General features: G+C 35.6%; 1 protein-coding gene across 7 annotated transcripts in view; it reads right to left on the reverse strand.

The window, feature by feature from the left end:
- Positions 1–18218, reverse strand: part of EXOC2 (exocyst complex component 2) — a 252177-nt gene that overhangs the window by 179111 nt on the left and 54848 nt on the right. For 6 of the 7 annotated variants that reach the window (XM_087858228.1, XM_087858229.1, XM_087858230.1 and 3 more), the window contains 3 exons: positions 17294–17454; positions 12103–12279; positions 9794–9920 (listed from right to left, as the gene is read on the reverse strand). In XM_087858228.1, coding sequence (XP_087714354.1) covers positions 9794–9920; positions 12103–12279; positions 17294–17411 — 422 coding nt within the window. In that variant the 5' untranslated portion in view covers positions 17412–17454. Of the gene's footprint in view, positions 1–9793; positions 9921–12102; positions 12280–17293; positions 17455–18218 lie in introns of those variants that run through there. The other variant, XM_045800597.2, reaches the window with a different exon arrangement.

Here is an 18218-nt window from a genome sequence, read left to right on the forward strand (position 1 = left end):
AACTAAATCCCTACCACTAACAGTCTTGATGACTTATTCAACTATGTGAAATCCTCTTCGATCAAGGATATCCTCTTCGATCAAGGATCAGTTCCAAACTCACAGATTAAAGATACAGCTGACAAAAAAGCAGCAAAAAGAGACTCTGAAAAGCCAAACTGAGCTGCTTTATCCTCCACTCAAGCCCTGTAGTTTTATTACAGTTGGGTGGTTCCCTACCCATAATTGGAGCAGAAGTAGGAAGAGGGATTAACAGTATCAGAAGAGGATCTATGATACAATAATAGCAAGTAAAAGAAACAAGGGCAAAATGTAGACACAAAACCAAATACAGCAGTTGTATGTGTTGGTGAAATGGCTGAGACTACACAGCCCCCATGGGTTTAATAGTTAAATCATGCTCAACATATTTATTTTAAAAAAACCAAACTGTATTTGTCTTTCTCTGTGTGATATAATGAAATCAAGGTACATCCATGTTGTTGCAAATTGACAAGATATCCTTCTTTCTCATGCTTGAATAATATTCCATTATACATATATATATCTTCTTCATTCATCCATTAATGAACAGTTAGGCTGTTTCCACACCTTAGCTATTGTGAATAAAGCTGCAATGAACACGGGAGTGCAAATATCTCAATATCCTATTTTCATTTCCTTTGGATATATACCCAGAAATAGAAATGCTGAATCATATAGTAGTTCTATTTTCAACTTTTTGAGGATCTCCATAGTGTTTTCCATAATGGCTACACCAGTTTATATTCCTCTCGACAGTGCACCAGGGTTCCCTTTTCTCCATATCCTCACCAACATCTATTATCTCTTGACTTTGATAATTGTCATTCTAACACAGCTGTGAGATGATATCTCACTGTGGTTCTGATTTGCATTTTCCTAATGATTAGTGGCCTTGCCTTTTCATATGCCTGTTGGCCATTTATGTATCTTTTTGGAAAACATCTATTCAGCAAATAACGTAAATTATTTGCAAATTTACATTAGCCCTTTATCAGATATAAGGAATATAAACCCTTTATCAGATTTGCAAAAATGTGTAAAATATTTTTAAAAAGTCAAACTCATAGCAACAGAGAGCAGAAAAATGGCTGAAGGACCTAGAGGGTGGAGGAAATAAGAAGTTGGTAAAAGGGTACAAACTTTCAGCCATAAGATGAATAAGGTCTTGAAGGACCAAATGTAAAACATAATGACTATAGTTGGTAACACAGTATTATATCATCGTAATTTGCTAAAAGAGTAGAACTTAAATGCCCTCACAAATGAAAGACAGACAGACAGAGAAGAGAAAAGAAAAGAAAAGAAATATGTGAGGTATTGGAGGTGTTAGACGTGTTAGTTAACCAGATGGTAGGAATCCTTTCACAATGTATCCATTTATCAAATCACCAAGATGTACACGTTAAGTATCTTACAAATTTATCTGTCAATTATGCCTCAAGAAAGCTGAAAATATGTAAAACACACACACACAAAACAAAACAAGACAAAACAAAACAAAACAAAAAAACCCTGGATATACATAGCATATATGAAAAGGTCATATCCTAAACAGTAAAAATGCTTAAACTGGTGATACAATGCAAATATATAGCTATCTAAACTTCCCAAACTTAAAATTCACCTGATTCTTACACTTTAGAAACATCTCATTAACAATGTACCAAACTGTTATTTTTATAAATATAAACAGAACTGTCTTATCACAAGATAAAGACCTGATGTCTGGTAAGGCTCTAGGAGATGAGCTGTTAGGAGACTCTCCTACCCCAGGAGCCCCTCCCCATCTCCCTCCTCCTCAAGAAGGAGCAGAAATGGGTCTGGCCACATTACTAATAGTGGAGTCTCCTTGTGATAAAGAGAAGCACATGGGCAAGGCCAGGCCTCCACAGGCTTTGCGCCTTCATCTCTTCAATCATGGGCTCACCATGCACTGGCAGGGAAAGGGTGAGAGGAAGAAAGGGCAGAAGAACTTGAAATTGAGCTTTGGCATTAGTGTGAGTGGTGAGGAGCCACGTCAGACATTTGGGATAGGCCATGTCCTTCTACCAGAGAGCTCTAGTAGGCTGAGATTTGAAGCATTAATCCACCTACCAGTATCTCATTTCCCATGTACTATTATTTCTTATACATATAGCTCCTTTAGGCACCTAAATGAGTCGAGTGGAGTTTGGAAAGTATTGGATCTCTTGGTCAAAATACTATCTCCTCATATCTCTTCATATTCACCCCTAAGACTGAGTTTTACTTTACAGTGATTTCCTACTAAAGACATTAAAACTCTTTTACCAATCTTACTATATAAATTTAAATCAGAAGAAGAGTATTGAGACCTATACTGAGAATCAGAGTTACAAGAATAAGACAGAAATTATATTAAAGATGACAAAATTTGGGGTTCCTGAGTGGCTCAGTCGGTTGAGTTCCCAGCTCTTTGTTTTGGCTCAGGTTGTGATCTCATGGGTTGTAGGATAAAGACCCTGGGTAGGGATCCCTGCTCAGTAGGGAATCTGCTTGAAGATTCGCTCCCTCTGTCCCCCCCCACACATGCACACACGTGCTCTCTCTCTCTCTCAAATAATCTTTTTTTAAAAGTGACAAAATTCTAAGAGAACGGTAAAATAATTTGCCTGAAATCACACAATTAAGTCCACTTTTGGCTAGTAATCCAACATTCATTCTCCACCCTCAAACCAAACAAACCCACACAATAGCACAACTGTACCTTTCTTGAGTAAATATCAATTATCCTAAGCAAATCATGCTTGTCATATTTGTTTTGCTATATCTATTGAGTGATCTTGTTTTGACCTGTGATGTCTGAGGAAAGATCTACTGGAGCATTTCTGGGCAAGGTCTCCATACTTTTAAGAAGGAGAATCAAGAAGAGATAGTGTCTTTTTGCATCTAGACATTATTGAGGTTTATTAGTTATTGTGTATTATTGCTTCAATATTCAATTTTTATTTTATTCCTTATTATGTGTTATTATTGCTTCAATATTCGATTTTTATGTTATTCCTTATTATGCGTTGTTATTGCTTCAATACCAGAAATTGCTTTAGCCAATTTGCAATTACGAAGAAAATCAGTGTTATGCTAAGTGCAGCAGAACAGAGAACCAAGGTTCCTTACACCTTAGTGACATTACTACGTCATTGACTCAACCAAAAATGAAGTCCACCACCTTTGGACTTTGTATATTATGAGAAAATAAATACATTTTTAAAGTTTAAATTAATTTTCATTTTCTGTTACTTAGAGCTGAAGGCATCCTGAGTCAGTATTCTATACCAAAATATATACTTAAATATACTAATCTTTTACACAAACACCTCAAAATGAATGTGAAACAGAAGATCTGGAAAAAAAAACACAATGAATGACAATGCCTAGAAACAATGAAGCTCTACAGGGAACATAACTGCAAAAGCAGAGATGACTCACTGCATTATATAATTGGGAAGCAATAATAATAAGTAGTGGTTAAGAGCACGGGCTCTGGGTTCAATCTCGGAAGCTTGCTAAAGATTTGTCTGTATAACCTTTGGGAAGCTATTTAATCCTCTAAGTTCCCAGTTACTGGACATTAGGATCATATATTCCTCTCAGGAATGTTCTGGGGATTAAAATAAATAATGCATGTAGAAGGCTTAGCAGTTTTTAACACATAATAAATGCTCAAGAATGTTATTTGCTGTTATTTCTATTCTTAATACTTAGGTCTTTATATTTCACAGACTACTTTCCTAAGTATCATTTCATTTGATTGTCATAACGACATAGTGAGTTATATATTCCCACATTACGGTGAGGAAACAGCCTCAGAGAGGTTCCATGTAAATAGTCAAGACTTGAACCTGGTACTTCTATTGTCAAATAAAGAACCAGTGACTCTTAGGTATAAAATGAAACCACAACTACACATCTAGAAAGATAGAAATTTAAGGACAGTGAAGGGAGAGCTGATTTACAATGCAGAGAATTGCTAATGGTCCTAATAACAGTATTAGCAAAGGAAGAAGCACTGTGTCAATGGTGCTGACAAAGTCGAGTTAAAACTGAAATGTTTGTTCACAGTAACTGGAATTTAGGCTGTAACCCACCGACTAAAGTGATGGCTTAACAAGTTCAGTAAAAGCAAGGTACATTCTGAGTAATTTAAACTAAATCCATACTTTAAATATACTACCATGGAGTCAGAGAGTGAAAGCAACACATACTCTACTGTGTACACTCCTGAAATGTCTTCTTTAAGAAATCAGAATATACGCAACTAATGAATCACCGAACTTTACATCAAAAACCAGGGATGTACTGTATGGTAACTAACATAACATAATAAAAAAACATTAAAAAAAAAAAAGAAATCAAAACACAATTTCAGTAGCTGACAACTCTTGCCGCCCCTAAAATATATGCTTTCCATTAGATGGCAGTGTAAGCTCAGATTTAAATCTTCTGGAAAGGTTTAGCCCATACCATGGGGAGACCCAGGTACGTGAGTTGAGTGGTCAGATATAAAGCTAACGGGAATGTTTCTAACATATCAGAATTTGTTTTCAAGTATGAGAACAATCTTCGGTAATGACCTGTGAATGAGCAAAACAAAAATCATTTGGAGAAAAATTCTAACTACCCCACAGAGTAAGGCTGGGTATAGTTGTGTTACTGTATTGAAGAGAACATGCTTTCTTGATTTAGCAGATGGGAAGATGAAAGGTGGGGAGGCTAATACAGTAAAAGTGGGCTTATATAGTTCTTTTGAGTGTTTGTAATATTATACTCAATTCTTTTAGCTTCCAATTTTTAGCAACATTGTTTTCACCCTTTGTATTAAATATTATGAGCTTGCTTTTGGTTGTGTCTTTCTTTCCTTCTTTTTTTTTTCAGAGGGGGGAGGGTCTGACAGGTTCTGGACTTAGGTACTGTATCACAGCCCACAAACCTGTTTTTATAACATTTCTAAAAGGCAAATTTATCCAAAACCCTTCTCTTCTACACTCATACTGAGAATCATTTTGCCACCTGTCCCTGGTTTCTAAATGTAGTGGGAAAATTGGTCACCTTTCCTTTCTACTGAAAAACCAAACTGATGAGAAGAAAATCAGATGTGCATTGCCCATAAAATCCATGTAGAAATAAAACAGGTATTAGTGGTACATCAAATAACTAGACAGGCATTCCTATGTAATTATTTCACAAATGTAGATCATATAAAAACAAGGGCAAAGCTCTATTTTTATGTCCTCATTCCCATATATGTACAATCTCCAAAAACAAAACTTAATATTCTCAAGTTAGACAAATATTTCTTTTAAGAAATATAACCTAGCAGGGCGCCTGGCTGTCAGTCTGCTAAGCGTCTGACTCTTGATCCTGGCTCAGGTCATGATCTCAGGGTTGTGACACTGGGCCCCCTTCGGGCTCCATGCTAATTAAGCATGGAGCCTGCTTGAGATTCTCTCTCTCCCTCTTCTCCTGCCTCTCCCCACCACCCGTGCATGCATGCGTGTGCACACATGCTTTCTCTCTCTCTCCCTCACTCTCTAAAAGAAAAAAAAGGAATATAACCCAGTGACAGCTTTTACTTAGCATGAACCTGTTTTACCTTCTCTTTCAATTTAAATGGTTTGTCTCTATTACAATTTAAGCTACGCAAAAAACATATACATCTGTGACAATCAGTATAAATCAGAAATACAGACTTTTTATAACTAAATCCTAGTCTCAGTTCAAAGTGAAGTCTGTCTTTTTCCAAGCAATTAGTAACATTTTTATAAGCATCAAGGCACCATGTGTGCACAACATCAGTGAAAAATTTAGGAATATGAAGGACTTAAGCAGTCGAAGAAGGCTAATAAATGCCAGTTGTTAAAACTGTAACTGAAAGACAACAGTATGCATGTGGGGCACACCAATAAATTGTTTATTAAACTCTGACTCACACCAAAAAGCAACAAGAAAACTACATTCTTCTACTCTTACTTGCTTTTTCTTATTCAGATGAACTGGCCACAACACTACAGGACCTCTCACTGTTCCTATATTGTACATTTTGACTGTCAGCTGAAGAGAATTTCATAAACATTCACAATGCAATTACCAGCAGCTGATTCATCTTCCAAAGTGACATCACAATTTTAATGATAATTCATCAGGACCGCAGTATTTTATATAAGCAATCATAATTCTTCAAACCTTCTCAGTTAATATGTTTCAACAAACAAGTAAAATTAAAACCCTACTATTCCTTCTCTAATGACAATATTTTAAAAAATTAAAATTAGATCCTCTCCCAACCTTTTAAATAAAAGAAACCCCCAAATGACATTAATATACAGAAATAAAAACCAGTAAGGAAATACTCTTAGGGATTCTAACCTGAATGTACACCATTCCCTACAGAGAGCAAAGCTTTTATTCAAAAAATCTGAGTCAGAAGGGCGCCTGGCTGACTCAGTCGGTAGAGCACGCGATCCTGATCTCAGTGTTGTGAGTTCAAGCCCCGAGCTGGGTGTGGAGCCTACTTAAAAAAATAAAAATAAAAATAAAATAATAAAATAAAATAAATAGAGTCAGGGAAATAAAACCCACATCAATATTTTAACATCTGCTCTTCCTTTCCTTTTCTCTTTTTCTAAAATAAGGTTTCTCTATCTGAGGTCAGAGAATCCAGTAAAATAAATGCTGTTTTCCTGACAGTATCTTTAGAAAATAAAAAGGAACCTGGAAAAGCTTTCTGGCCAAAAACATTCTCTTCTCTTGTTTTCTATAATTCTACCTACTTTCACCTTTCATTTTCTTGCTTTCTAGTATCTCTAGTCTGTCTCTCTTTTACTGAAAAAATTTCAAGACTTCAAATGTGCAAAAGGACTACTGGATGTCTTCGCACAGTCTGGAGGGCCTTCCCAGTGTTTTCTGATTCTATAGGGACCTGCGCCTTTCTCTGTCCCTATTTTGCAACTCAGTTGTAGAAACAGAAGGTTAATTTGTGGAGGGCTGATGGTGACCAGAGATCCTTGGCCACAGAAATACCTGGCAGGTGAAGATGCGACTAATTACCATGCAGTAGATGTGGCCAGCCTACATCTTTCAGCATTTCTCACTGCCCATTATGTCTACCCTCTGGAATTTCCTCTGAACTGCTTTTAACATTTTACTGGTTTTCCTATTAACTAATGAATTAAATAAAAGCTCTTAACATGTGTTCATTTCATATTTCTATGAGAGCTATGATTTTACCTTTTTAAAAGACTACTCTTTATCCCATGGCTGAGCAAATTATTATTTGAAACTTAAGTAACATGACAGAAATACTACTGTTAACTTTATAGCCATTTAAGCACTTCTTAAATGAATGTACATAATACTATTTTAAGTTTTTTTTTTTTAAGATTTTATTTATTTATTTGACAGGGAGAGAGACAGCCAGCGAGAGAGGGAACACAAGCCGGGGGAGTGGGAGAGGAAGAAGCAGGCTCCCAGTGGAGGAGCCTGATGTGGGGAACGATCCCAGGACTCTGGGATCACGCCCTGAGCCGAAGGCAGACACTTAACGACTGAGCCACCCAGGCGCCCCTATTTTAAGATTTTAAAACAAGTTGTTACCCTGAAATCTTAACAGTTATTAGAAAGAGAGTCTCTTCCTAAGTGACTGAGCAGAGCATGAACAGTATATTATGCAAGAAGAGCAAAGCATCACTGTAATAATGACTAACATTTATCAAGCACTTGCTATGAGCTACACTCCTCTAAAGCATTCACTCACTGAATCCTCACAAACACCCTTGACACAGGTACTGCATGTGGCACCTGAGGAAACGGAAGCAAAGAGTAGTTAAGCAACTTGCTCGAAGTCCTACTACTAGTAAGCTGGAGAGCTATGGCTCAAACTGAGTTTGGCTCTAGACTAAGTTAGACTACCTCTCAGAGAAGAAAAAAAGAAAACTTCTGAGAGCCAAGCTTTTAGTGCTATTGTTCCTGGCTGCTGTTACCAATGTTCCCTAAGAATAATCCTGACACATATTAAGAAAAAGTGCTATTAGAGAGAGTTCAAGCCTACCCCTTTTCTGGGTAGCAGCAAAAATGGAAATAATAAAGACAATTAAAAGGTAGAAGGACCTGAGAAGGTAAAGAAGTCAAATAGGGGGTGGCTTATACACCAAACTGAAAATTAAGAAAATCCATTTTATGACAGTAAACATTCAATTTAATCCTAACTTTGACAGCTTTGTCTAAAGCTCATACAAAATTCATACAATATTCCTATACTCCCTGTGCCCATATATAAAACTGTATTTTCCCTATGAAAGAACAATCAAAAAGGACCTCCTGTTCTACACTGATTTTGTGGTAGGCCTTAGAAAGAAGCTGGCTTTCAAGAGTACTGAAGCAGGCTGTTAAAAGGCTTCATATCAACTGCAAAGTCTATTCATGCTTGAAACTGTGCTCAACTAAGTAGCTAGCAAATACCATTCTTTTCTGCACTTTCTTGATTCTCAAACTCCTAATTTATAGAGCACTGAAATCCTCAAAACAGCTCCAGAATGACCCATACTGCCAAAGAGCTTCAAAGATGTGACCTAGGACAGTCCAAGCTCACTAAAAGCTGCTAAGCCCCAGGATTTTTTCAACACATGGTGAATTCCCAAGACAAACACTTGCTCCCTTCCTCTTAGCCAGAGGTAAAACCCCACTAGGTGAAAAAGAAGCTTGCTATTTGAATTACCAATGGTCTTCAAGTGTAGGCTTAAAGGTTAAATATATAAAGATTAGTAGAGAATTTTCCCCATTCCTAGAAAAACTTAAAATAAAACTACAGTTAAAGTGTTAACAGAACGAATTTGTCACCTTCAGTAAGTGTTTACAGAGCAACACTAAGTATATAACTCTATAAGCAGAATCACCAAGGCTAGAAAATAAATTAGACATGATTAAGATGTTAGATGAATTGATTAAGTAAGATGTAAGGATAAAGGTACTAATTATAAAAGTTGCTAAAACACTATCCCAGAAATTAAGAATAGAAAATTACAGATTTGTTTACATCCTGAAAACTCTCATTTACCTGCCACAATTCCAAGAGAGTAAGTCTAGATCAAGTAAAATTATAGGCAGGAGTTGTAAACAAAATAAAAGACTACAGTGGGCCTAATCATTCTAAAATATTTCCCCAAAACATCATGCACATGGAAAATTTTTTTGATTTCAAGTACCATCTGAACTCACCAGCCCTGGATAATGAATTAATTCTCATATCATTAAAAGTATTAGTTATTACAAACTTCAAGATACTTCTCTTCTTCACAAAACGTAAACTCAAAAAACTAAAGAGCTGGGCGCCTGGGTAGCGCAGTCGTTAAGCGTCTGCCTTCGGCTCAGGGCGTGATCCCGGCGTTCTGGGATCGAGCCCCACATCAGGCTCCTCCGCTGGGAGCCTGATTCTTCCTCTCCCACTCCCCCTGCTGTGTTCCCTCTCTTGCTGGCTGTCTCTCTGTCACATAAATAAATAAAATCTTTAAAAAAAAAACAAAACAACAACAACAAAAAAACTAAAGAGTTAAGTCGTTTTTGCCAAAATTTTTAACTAATTGGAACATTCACAAGGCAGCAAGGCTGACTAGGTTTCAGAAATAACACTTGTATCCCAACAATAGAAATGTCTTCAACTGTGCTTCCCTGGATGTTTCTGGAGTTTCACTTTCTTTACTCTAAGTATATAAAAGTTTTCAGCAATAAAGAAAACTGAAGGCAAGATGGTACTCACTTTTCAATCTCAATGCCGAGTGGATTAGCAGGACGCAGAGACAAGGGGGGAATTCCTTTATTCCTGTCAGTACGCATATCATAATAATTCATTTCATCAACCCACACAGCAGACTGATCCAAAAGACCTATCAAGTGAGGAGCACGTCCTTAATGAGATACACACTAAGCCTTTCCCAATTGTTTCCCTTTTTGAAGACCTAATATAAAATGCATGCTAAGGTAATTTTTAAGAAATCTGAGAGCACAAAAGCTCTGGTTTTTCGTCATTTTTTTTTTTAACAGCTGGTGGCTTGATGAAAAACACTAAGAATCTATAAAAAGATAAATATAACACCTCCTGCCTGGCTTATGGTTTCACTATACATTAGTCAACAGAGAAGGCACACTAAGCCTCTAAGAAAAATTTCTGCTAAAACGAATGTATTTTACAAACAATAAATAGTAAAATTAATTTGGTTAATTCAAAAAATATCCAACATTTTCTTATATAAAGAAAACAGTCAAATACTTTCCAAGAAATGCATGGCTTGTATAATGGAAATGATTAGGACATTCAGGGAAAAAGGGTAAACCCTGTGAACAAAACATAATCTCTGAAAATGGCAACCCTCTTTTATGTGACTGAGTTCTTTGTCACTCACTTTGGCATAGGACTCAAATGCTTACTACCTCTAAACTTGGGTTGAAACAGAAAATGGGCAAAGGGCCAATCAGCAGAGGAGCCGCTGGGGCCTGTGAAGACTTCATGAAGGAAGGTATTTGATCCCAGGCAACTTCTAGTTATATGACCTTTTTTGAACCCACAAATTCTATCAGCACCCACAGTTCTGCCAGCATGCAACAAGAGGTTTTGTTAGAGGTTATACTCAAGTCTAGATACTCCTAAATTAGGCTCGATAAGCCTTTATTGAGTTTATACTGTGCTAGGTCCTGGGCAGGATGCTTTAGAATAAAATTAAACTGTTCAAATAAGTTGTCTTTATCTACTGTATAAATATGACATAAGGCATTGCTGGATTCTGCCAAAATGTTTTAAGTTCCTCCAGAAAACTGGTAACAAGTTCTTGCTTTAATTTTCATTTTTGAAGACGTTAAATAAAAATGAGTAAACAAAAACAGGGATATTATATATGTACATACATATGCATAGACATATATATGTGTGTGTGTCTGCATATATATATATATAAAATACTATATATAAAATATATAAATATATTTTAAAATATATATAAATATATAAAATACATGTGTGTGTCTGCATACACACACACACACACACACAAGATTCCATTTTGTATTCTCCTTAAATCCTTACCTAATTTTTATTTATGGAAAAAAAAATCTAGGAATTGAAGGAAGATAGCGATGTAGAAAGGCTCTACACTCTAAGAAAACAAAAACAATTTGCAAAATTATTTACTTTTCAATATAAGAGAGAAGTATGACCTGGGCTTAATTATGCCTGTGATATTACTATATTATACAAATATTTATCAAGTACTAACCATGTACGAGACAGTACAGGACCAAAGAGAGGAATGTGACATTAACTTTGTGTAAGGGTCTATACTAAGCACTTTACATGCATGCTCTAACTCGTTTAATCCTACAAGGTAGGTAGGTAGGTAATATTGCTGTTCCACTTTTACCCACAAAAAAAACTAGCACTGAAGTTTCACAATTTGTAGTGCGAGAGCCCAGATTAGTATTCAGAGTCTGGCTCCTCGGGCCAAGTTCTTAACTCCCCCTAACATGAGGAAGCAAGTGTTAAGTGCACAGAAAGTAACACTTCAAGTGCTACAGTATACAAAAGAAAGTGCTTATTTCTTGCTTGGTGGGCTAAAAGCACATTTTGGCCAGGCAACATTTTGTCCTGGCCTCAAAGGATGGAGAAAATGAAGGAAACAAGGACATTATTTAGATATTACTATTGCTAATTTGGCCAAATGAGGAGGATATTTTACCTCAAATCTCAACTGCATAATAGAAAGAAATGCAATTACTGCGTTCAAGAGCAAGGAACTAAAATTGGCAAAGCACAACGTTAAAGAAATAAATTTTATAAAGAATTTAGGATGATAGTTCTCTCATGATCATCCTCCTTAGGTTCCACTGTTACCTCAGCAAACTGCCAGAAGTAATGTAAATTTTAACCAATATCTCATTCCTGTCAAAATAAACATAATCTAATAAGTTAATGAGATGTGAGAGTAGGTAAGTTTTATACAAATCTACCAGTTTTAGATTTTGAAAGACAAAACCCATTTTCATTTTCCTCTTTAAAAATAAGAAGTAAGATGATACCTATTTTTTCAGGTTTGAGGAGCTTGAAAGACACTGTTGAGGTTCCTTTGCCACCTGACTTGGTTGTGACAATAATGTCTCCTTTATCATTTTTAGCTTGTCCCACTCGACATACTATTTTACTTGCCGACATCCATTCTGCTGTCAGAAGGCAATTATGTCCACAAATTGTCAAACCTGAAAATAAAAGAACAAAGATAAGATCTTAGACATGTCTATAACATAAAAAGACAATTCTTCCGTCAGTACTACCAGGCTTTTTCCATGAAGTGAAAAATAAATCTGGAAATAACATTTCCTGTTCAATAGTTATTTCTACTATCGAATATACCCACTGTTAAACTTGCAAATATACTGTCTCTACTGATTTTTGTCTAATCCTTTTTCTCTAATATTTAAGACTTCTTTAAATTATATTTAAGTTTCTTCAAACATCAATGGAATTAAAAAATAATGACCATAATGATTATATGTAGGCATTCCAAATTACTCAGACTATGAGAATCTTAAATTGCTTTCATAGGTTTTAGAAAGGAAATTATTGCTATTATTAGAAATCTAAGTTATTGATATAAAATTCTAATGTATACTAAGTGTATCTATCACTCCCTAAAAACATATTATCTATCTTCCTAAAAATAATCTGCACTTACTTTTCCTAGTGTTTAAATTATATATGGTATATATAGTACATATTTCAAGTATAGCCTGGAGTCTGGCAAATCTAGCTAATGTTCTTGGGCCTTACTGGATAACTATTTCATTTTTTATATCTGTATTCTATAATGCAAGTTCATGCTGCCTTAGTGTTTCCCTAATGATACTGTCACTAGACTACATTCTGCTCTTATAGTAAGCCAGCACTCACAAAACGTCAACTCATGCCTGGAATCTCAGGCCCTGATATCAAGTAAATTATTATAATTTAGGCAGTAACCAAACAGGGAGGCACTGAAAGATTATAGTGAGGAAGATGTGACCCCAGACAGAACACCAATATATCACCACGTGGACAAACTGCCAGTTCCTCTACTAACTTATTTTCTTTGTATTTTCCATTTGCGTAAAACAGAACAACCTCATAAATATTTTTGGAAAAAATAAACCAAAATGTGTGTGGCAAAGACTCAGACACTTCACACTTTCTTTTCTCATTATTTAACTTTTTATATTGCTCAGCAGTCAAGTTTGGCAATTACAATTTTTTTTTTTCAGATACCAGGAACACCTCAACTAATGCCAAATTTGGTTGAAAAAATTTAGGAAGGGATTCAAGTCATTTTTTGTTACAACTTAAAGCACTATTTAGTAAGAATGTTACATTAACCATAGAATAATAAAAACAACCACCTTTTAGAGATGCATTTATTGAAATAATGAATTTTAGAGATTTCCCTAAAACAGCCATTATTTATACATGTATGGAATTCTGCTTTTTTTTTTTTTTAAGATTTTATTTATTTATTTGAGAGAGAGAGAGCAGGAGCACGAGCAGGGGAGTGGGGGAGGGATGGGCAGAAGGAGACGAAGAAGCAGGCTCTCCACTAAACAGGGAGCCCAATGTGGGGCTCGATCCCAGGGCACAGGGACCATGACCTGAACCAACAGCAGCTTAACTGAATGAGCAACCTAGGTGCCCCCGGAATTCTGTCTTTCTAATAGCAATTTAAAGGATTCCTCAGGACTAGGTTTTCTGTTGATTTTTTTAAATGTATAATGACATTTCCACATTTTTAAATGCATTCATAATTCAAAATTATTTTTTCAAAATGAGAATGTCTTTGATATCTTTCCTGGAAATCCATTTTGTTTTGAAAAATGTAAACAATTTAAGAGATTGACAGCACCCCTGGAACTCCTCTCCATCTTCAAGAGAAGCACTGTGAAATACCTCAATGAATATTTGCTCAAATAATGTTTATGCATACATAAATCAGTCTATGTATTTTTTAAATGATGGAAAAAGTTTTAGTTAATAAACTAAACAGTTTTAGTGTTATAGATGGTAGGTATTTTGATATCACTCTAGGTTAATACACTAACTTAATATTTTAAAATTTTATAATTTCAAAAAGATTCTTGTGACTTCAAATACTAACTCATTTCAGAAAAGAAAACAACTCAATATATATGTCAGGACTTAATATAAAGTCATTCCTAATATAGGTTCCCTGCTGGAGAACAACCTTATGATTAAAACTGAGGAATGGGAACAGATTTCCAATATATAGACAGGAAGCCTTAAAAACATGTTCAGATGAGCAAACATAAATGATATCCATGATACTACAAGCTGGGAAAAAACTACCCAGAACAATAGTTTATTCATCTAGTTGTAGCTGCTATCAGGGTTTCTCTGATTTAATATCTGCTCTGCATTTTAACTAAAAAAAAAAGTTAATAACCACCATTTAAATTTAAACATAGATTCAAACAGATTATTTTAAATGTCATAAAAATGAAATAAGATCGTAAGACCCGATTTCTCAATTTCTAAAACACATTTTTGCTAAGTTACTGCAAACCAAGAAATCTGCTTCATAAAATATGACATTTTTTTAAGTAACTTGTAGAATTTCAAATAAACTGTTTTTATAATGTTTCACTTGGCTAGTGTAGCTATCATCTGAGCTAAAAACACTCAAATTATTTAGCAGATTGAGTTTGCTTTTTTAAAAAATGGTTTCTTGGCAAGACATAGGCAGGTTAAAAGCTGAACTAGCAAGGTTTATAGAAGTATACACACTTAGTCAAATAAGAATAGCATTGCCTGAAGCTAAAACAAGATTAAAATTTACACAGACTAGTAACTGTCATGATAGGAGCTCCAGTTAAAATGTAGGACATAATCTCCATCTGTATGGTTTATTTCCATGCATTTTAGGGACTTTTCCACTTTGGATAAAGAAAAATCTAGAATGAGCTATGTCAAAAAACCAAGACATAGGATTAGATAAAACTATCTTCATAAGAATAATTAATTTTTGTTTACTAAAAAATCAAAAACTATGGCTAGAGAAAATAATATAAAATAAGACATATTTAAATAACACTAGTGAAAAGAATTAGCTGGGAAGTGCAAAACTCATTTATTAAACATAGTGCCGTGCTCCCAGTCACTTTCTTTTTTCCAAGGGTTTTCCAGATGGCCAAAAACCAATCTGTCAACCTGCACCAATAATGCAAGAAAAATAAATTCCAACTCATAATCTCCAATACTTTACCAATGGGTCCCTCATACATTTTTTTAAAAGATTTTATTTATTTACTTGAGAGAGAGAGAGAGAGTGCGAGAGACAGAGCACAAGTGGGGGTGGAGCAGAGGTAGAGTCAGATTCCCCGCTGAGCAGGGAACCTGACGCAGGGCTTGATCTGATCCCAGGACTCTGGAATCATGACCTGAGCTGAAGGCAGATGCTTAATCGACTGAGCCATCCAGGTACCCCTAGAGTCCCTCATAAATTAAGAAGAGTCAAGAGACTGTCTGAATCTAGATAAGTTTATATGGTAATCAGCATATAGTTCAGTAGCATATAGTAAAGTCTCTCCCTTCCTCATTCTGAATAGATCTCTATTCTAAATGCATCTCAGAGTTCACAAGAAAATAATCCTAACTGACCAGACAATTATAATTATATATATATAAATTTCCATCATATATATAAATATATATATATAATGGAATATTACTCAGCCATTAAAAAAGAATGAAATCTTGCCATTTGCAATGACATGAATGGAGCTAGAGAGTATTAGGCTAAGTGAAATCAGTCAGTCAGAGAAAGACAAATACCATATGATTTCACTCATAGGTGGAATTTTTTTTTAATATTTTACTTATTTATTTGACAGAGAGAGAGGCAGTGAGAGAGGGAACACAAGAGGGGGAGTGAGAGAGGGAGAAGCAGGCTTCCCGCTGAGCGGGGAGTCCGATGCGGGGCTCGATTCCAGAACACTGAGATCATGACCTGAGCTGAAGGCAGCCACGTAACGACTGAGCCACCCAGGCGCCCCCACTCATAGGTGGAATTTAAGAAACAAAACAAACAAGCATAGGGAAAAAAAGAGAGAGAGGCAAACCAAGAAACAGACTCTTAACTACAGAGAACAAACTGATGGTCACCAGAGGGGAGGTAGGTGTGGGGATGGATTAAACAGGTGATGTGGATTAAGAAGTGCACCTGTGGTAAGTACTCGGTATTGTATGGAAAGTGTTGAATCACTAAATTGTTCACCTGAAATGAATATTATACTGTATGTTAGCTAAGTGGAATTAAAAAAAAAAAACTTAAAAAAAAGACAAGACAAGCCAGGGATGAGAACCACTGACAAACATGAATGCTTAAATAATCAGCAGTAAAAGGTCTCCATGTTATAGGGAGGGAGTCAAGGGACAGACACTATACAAATTAACAAATTTATACAGTGCCAACTGGATACAGAGCATGCATGTCTTGAACTTAAAAGATTAAAAAAACATAAACAGATCCTAAAAACTATAATTTAGCTTACCATAAATATAAATAATAGGGGAGCCTAAATAAAAAGTAGATTAACATGGTGGGAATTAGTTTGAAGAGCTTTTTTGTTTTGGTTGTAAGTCTCAAGTTTTGGCAGACAGAGACTATTAGTATTTCAGATTCATGGTGGGGCTCTCAACCATGATGAAGCATCAATGTGGCAAAGGAAAGGAAATAAATAAGATTCATAGGTCTTGGTAAAGATATGCACCTGGTGAGAGTGGATAGTTTCTTCTAGGTGAAGTGAGGATAAGAGCCAAGTGGTACTGATAGCACCAGGAAATAAGAGTTTAGATTTGATTTGAAGGGCAATAAGGAACAGAAAGGGTATAATTTACAGAGCACTACAGAACAAATACAGACAGTTGCATAATGGAGGGAAAACTAAAGAGCACAAAACAGCTAGGGAGGCTGTTTGGGCAATCAAAGCAGGAGAGAGCAAGGCTGAGGAAATGGAGGCAAACTCAGCTGTGGGAAACTTTCTGAAGGACTTAGTGAAAAGCAATTTAGACAAGATTTGATAAAATAATGATTTTAACCAGAAAACCAAATAATTCTTTCATCTTTATTCAGATCATTCTGTACAGATCACAATGTTGTTTTTCTATCAGCCTGTCTCAACTCCCACGATAAAAATGCATTTACCATGGAAACATAGTTCTTGCTCTTACCTATGAGGTCAACTGGGCCAGTCCCCAGGTTTTCTCCTCTAATTGTGACCTTTGTCCACGGTATTCCTTCATTTGGAGAGATGCCTGTCACAAGAGGGGGTTGTCGTGATCGGGACATCGTGCTTTGCTGAGCAAACCAGAGATCTAGTTACAGAAGTAATCTGTTAAAAAAGAAAGAAAAATATTACTGACAACTGAAAGAAGCATTGACTAAAAATACAAATGCTAGACGTTCAATACCAAAACATAAAAAGTATTCTTAAACATAAAGTTCTGAATTTTTTAACTGTCATTTAACCTATCTGCCAACATCTACTAACATTAAATTTACCAAGGACATTGTAGCTGGTACTGTGAGGGAAACATCAGAAAAATAACAGACAACTAAGTCCTTGGTTCTGGAACTTTCAATATAATGATAGATAGAACCTAATGTCACCATTTAGCTCCATGCCTACACCTGCAGAATCCCAAAAATATGCTAGAAACTGTTCTACTCTCCAAGTTGTTAAAGAAAGATGTTCTGATTAATCACGTTCACAGAAATTAAAATACATTTATATTCCCATAGGTTGGCTGAACTTCACTTTATTTTTGTATTATACTTAGTACAGCAACTTTTTTAATGTGGTCAAATCAATATATTGACGTTTTTACAAAACTGAGAACGTAGACATAGGGCAAAAGCATGAATTTGCCAACTTTTCTGAGGATAGCAGGGTTGGTAAAAGTACAGTTTCTGAGGTCAAATACACCTGTATCAAGGCCTGGTGTTCCAGTTTACTAATTCTGTTCTAAACCCTCTGTTTTTGTATAGGTAAAATGGACCTAGTAGTAGTTTCAAAGGTTACAGTTAAGGTTACATAGGATAATCCTAAGCAAAGCACAGTACCTAGCATATAGTAGGCCACAAATAAATACTAAA

The sequence above is a fragment of the Ursus americanus genome, chromosome 32, assembly GCF_024610735.1.
Source record: "Ursus americanus isolate L20-20 chromosome 32, mUrsAme1.1.p, whole genome shotgun sequence".
Taxonomy (NCBI): Eukaryota; Metazoa; Chordata; class Mammalia; order Carnivora; family Ursidae; genus Ursus; species Ursus americanus.